The sequence below is a fragment of the Alosa pseudoharengus genome, unplaced genomic scaffold (genome assembly GCF_046254945.1).
Source record: "Alosa pseudoharengus isolate Yale_2024_CS ecotype anadromous, Long Island Sound unplaced genomic scaffold, YU_APseudo_1.1 YU_APseudo_1.1_scf_19, whole genome shotgun sequence".
Lineage (NCBI taxonomy): Eukaryota > Metazoa > Chordata > Actinopteri > Clupeiformes > Clupeidae > Alosa > Alosa pseudoharengus.
The window spans coordinates 4,338,696-4,341,195 of record NW_027468657.1 but is presented as its reverse complement, the minus strand read 5'-3'; the positions used below and the strand labels follow the sequence as shown (position 1 = coordinate 4,341,195).

Sequence of the window (2,500 nt, the reverse complement as noted above, 5' to 3'; positions counted from 1 at the left end):
GCGGCGGCCCCTAGAGGAACAATGAGTAAACTGCAACCAGGTTCGATACAATGAAAGTAAACAGGCTCTTCGTAGACAGGCTCTGGTTGAGGCCACATACCCCTCGTCTCGTTTACTCATGTAAATTGTAATCTCACCAGAAGTTGCTGTATATCTGTAGAACATTTACCTCTGCTACTACATAGGCTACGCCAGTCGTTACTTTTATATGCATGGGTCAGTGCCATGGGCAAACGAGATGTAGCTGAATTCATAAATGACAAAGCCATGAGAAAGGTGATTTTCTTACGTTTCAACAACAAAGAAGCCGATCTGCCATCATTGTGAGAAGTTCCCAAATTTGTCGCTAATCGCTAAAAAGGTTTTCTATCGCTAGGGATGGCCAAACGTCGCTAAATAGGTAACGCTGACAATACAGGAGAACTAGTTTAGCGCTTCAGATCCCTGTACCATGATGGCGGTGGTGTTGACGCATGCTGAGAAGCAGAAGGCGACATCTAGTGTATATATCTATGATTAGCTTATAGCTCCCGTTTAGCTACAGGCTAGCCATGGGCTTACTGGTCTAACCCACTGCCATTGAATTATGCTAAGCTAGGCTAACGGTGTCAGACTGGATTTTTGCAGGCACAGAGAAGAGAAAGATAAGTGTCTTCTTATCTCATCTGGGGTTGATGGCACATGAGATGACTTCCCATAAAGTGTGTGTGTGCCTGTAAAATGGACAGAACGTTCTGTAGGAACTTTTTGCTGTTTGTTTCGGACAGCATGGAACTGGGGGTTAAAGAGTTCGTCTGACCGCAGTTCCTATAACTATTTGAGCTCCTACTTTGGGCTAGTGTCTTTTTCCTGTGATGTGTGTACTCTAGATGTGTGTGTGTGATGTGTGTACTCTAGATGAGTGTGTGTGATGTGTGTACTCTAGATGAGTGTGTGTGATGTGTGTACTCTAGATGAGTGTGTGTAGATGTGTGTACTCTATGAGTGTGTGTGTGTGTGTGTAGATGTGTGTACTCTATGAGTGTGTGTGATGTGTGTACTCTATGAGTGTGTGTAGATGTGTGTGTGTAGATGTGTGTGTGTGATGTGTGTACTCTAGATGTGTGTGTGATGTGTGTACTCTATGAGTGTGTGTGTGTGTACTCTATGAGTGTGTGTAGATGAGTGTACTCTATGAGTGTGTGTAGATTAGTGTGTAGATGAGTGTGTGTGATGTGTGTAGTCTAGATGTGTGTGTAGATGTGTGTACTCTATGAGTGTGTGTAGATGTGTGTACTCTATGAGTGTGTGTAGATGTGTGTGTAGATGTGTGTACTCTATGAGTGTGTGTGTGTGAGTGATGTGTGTACTCTAGATGAGTGTGTAGATGTGTGTACTCTAGATTAGTGTGTGTGATGTGTGTACTCTAGATGAGTGTGTAGATGTGTCTGTAGATGTGTGTACTCTAGATGAGTGTGTGTGATGTGTGTACTCTAGATGAGTGTGTAGATGTGTCTGTAGATGTGTGTACTCTAGATGAGTGTGTAGATGTGTGTACTCTAGATGAGTGTGTGTGATGTGTGTACTCTAGATGAGTGTGTAGATGAGTGTACTCTAGATGAGTGTGTGATGTGTGTACTCTAGATGAGTGTGTGTGATGTGTGTACTCTAGATGAGTGTGTAGATGTGTGTACTCTAGATGAGTGTGTGTGATGTGTGTACTCTAGATGAGTGTGTGATGTGTGTACTCTAGATGAGTGTGTGTGATGTGTGTACTCTAGATGAGTGTGTGTGATGTGTGTACTCTAGATGAGTGTGTAGATGTGTGTACTCTAGATGAGTGTGTGTGATTTGTGTACTCTAGATGAGTGTGTAGATGTGTGTACTCTAGATGAGTGTGTGTGATGTGTGTACTCTAGATGAGTGTGTAGATGTGTGTACTCTAGATCAGTGTGTGTAGATGTGTGTACTCTACGAGTGTGTGTAGATGAGTGTACTCTATGAGTGTGTGTAGATGTGTGTACTCTATGAGTGTGTGTAGATGAGTGTGTAGATGTGTGTACTCTATGAGTGTGTGTAGATGTGTGTACTCTATGAGTGTGTGTAGATGAGTGTGTAGATGAGCTTCTCCTCTGTGGTCCCTCCAGCTGTTCATGCCAAAAGCGTTGTTGCCATCCTGCACCTGTTGGTGGCGCTGTCGCAGCACTTCCGCGCCCCTATCCGCCTCCCTGAGCACGTCTCCATACAGGTGGTGGTTGTGCAGGTAAGCCCTCTACACACACCTCACACCTGGACATGCAGGTGACCTGTCTAATACACACCAGGGTCACACAGAGGTCAACAGAGACTGTACCTGGATTTTAAGGAGCTGTTCATATTTGGGATGTAATATTTGATTATTACAAGGAGTGTGTGTTTGTGTGTGTGTGTGTGTGTGTGTGTGTGTGTGTGTGTGTGTGTGTGTGTGTGACTCCTCCTTTAGAAGCGAGAGGGGATTTTACAGTCCAAACAGGTTCAAGAG

General features: G+C 44.2%; 1 protein-coding gene across 2 annotated transcripts in view; it reads left to right on the top strand.

Moving 5' to 3' along the window:
* Positions 1–2,500, top strand: part of LOC143132163 (alpha-parvin) — a 16,611-nt gene that overhangs the window by 7,929 nt on the left and 6,182 nt on the right. For both annotated transcript variants that reach the window (XR_012988248.1, XM_076291518.1), the window contains exons 6-7: positions 2,127–2,242; positions 2,462–2,500. The exon at positions 2,462–2,500 is cut by the window's right edge and continues 20 nt beyond it. Coding sequence is in view for 1 of the 2 variants with exons in the window: in XM_076291518.1 (XP_076147633.1) it covers positions 2,127–2,242; positions 2,462–2,500 (155 nt within the window). In the remaining variant the exon portion in view is untranslated. The remainder of the gene's footprint in view (positions 1–2,126; positions 2,243–2,461) is intronic.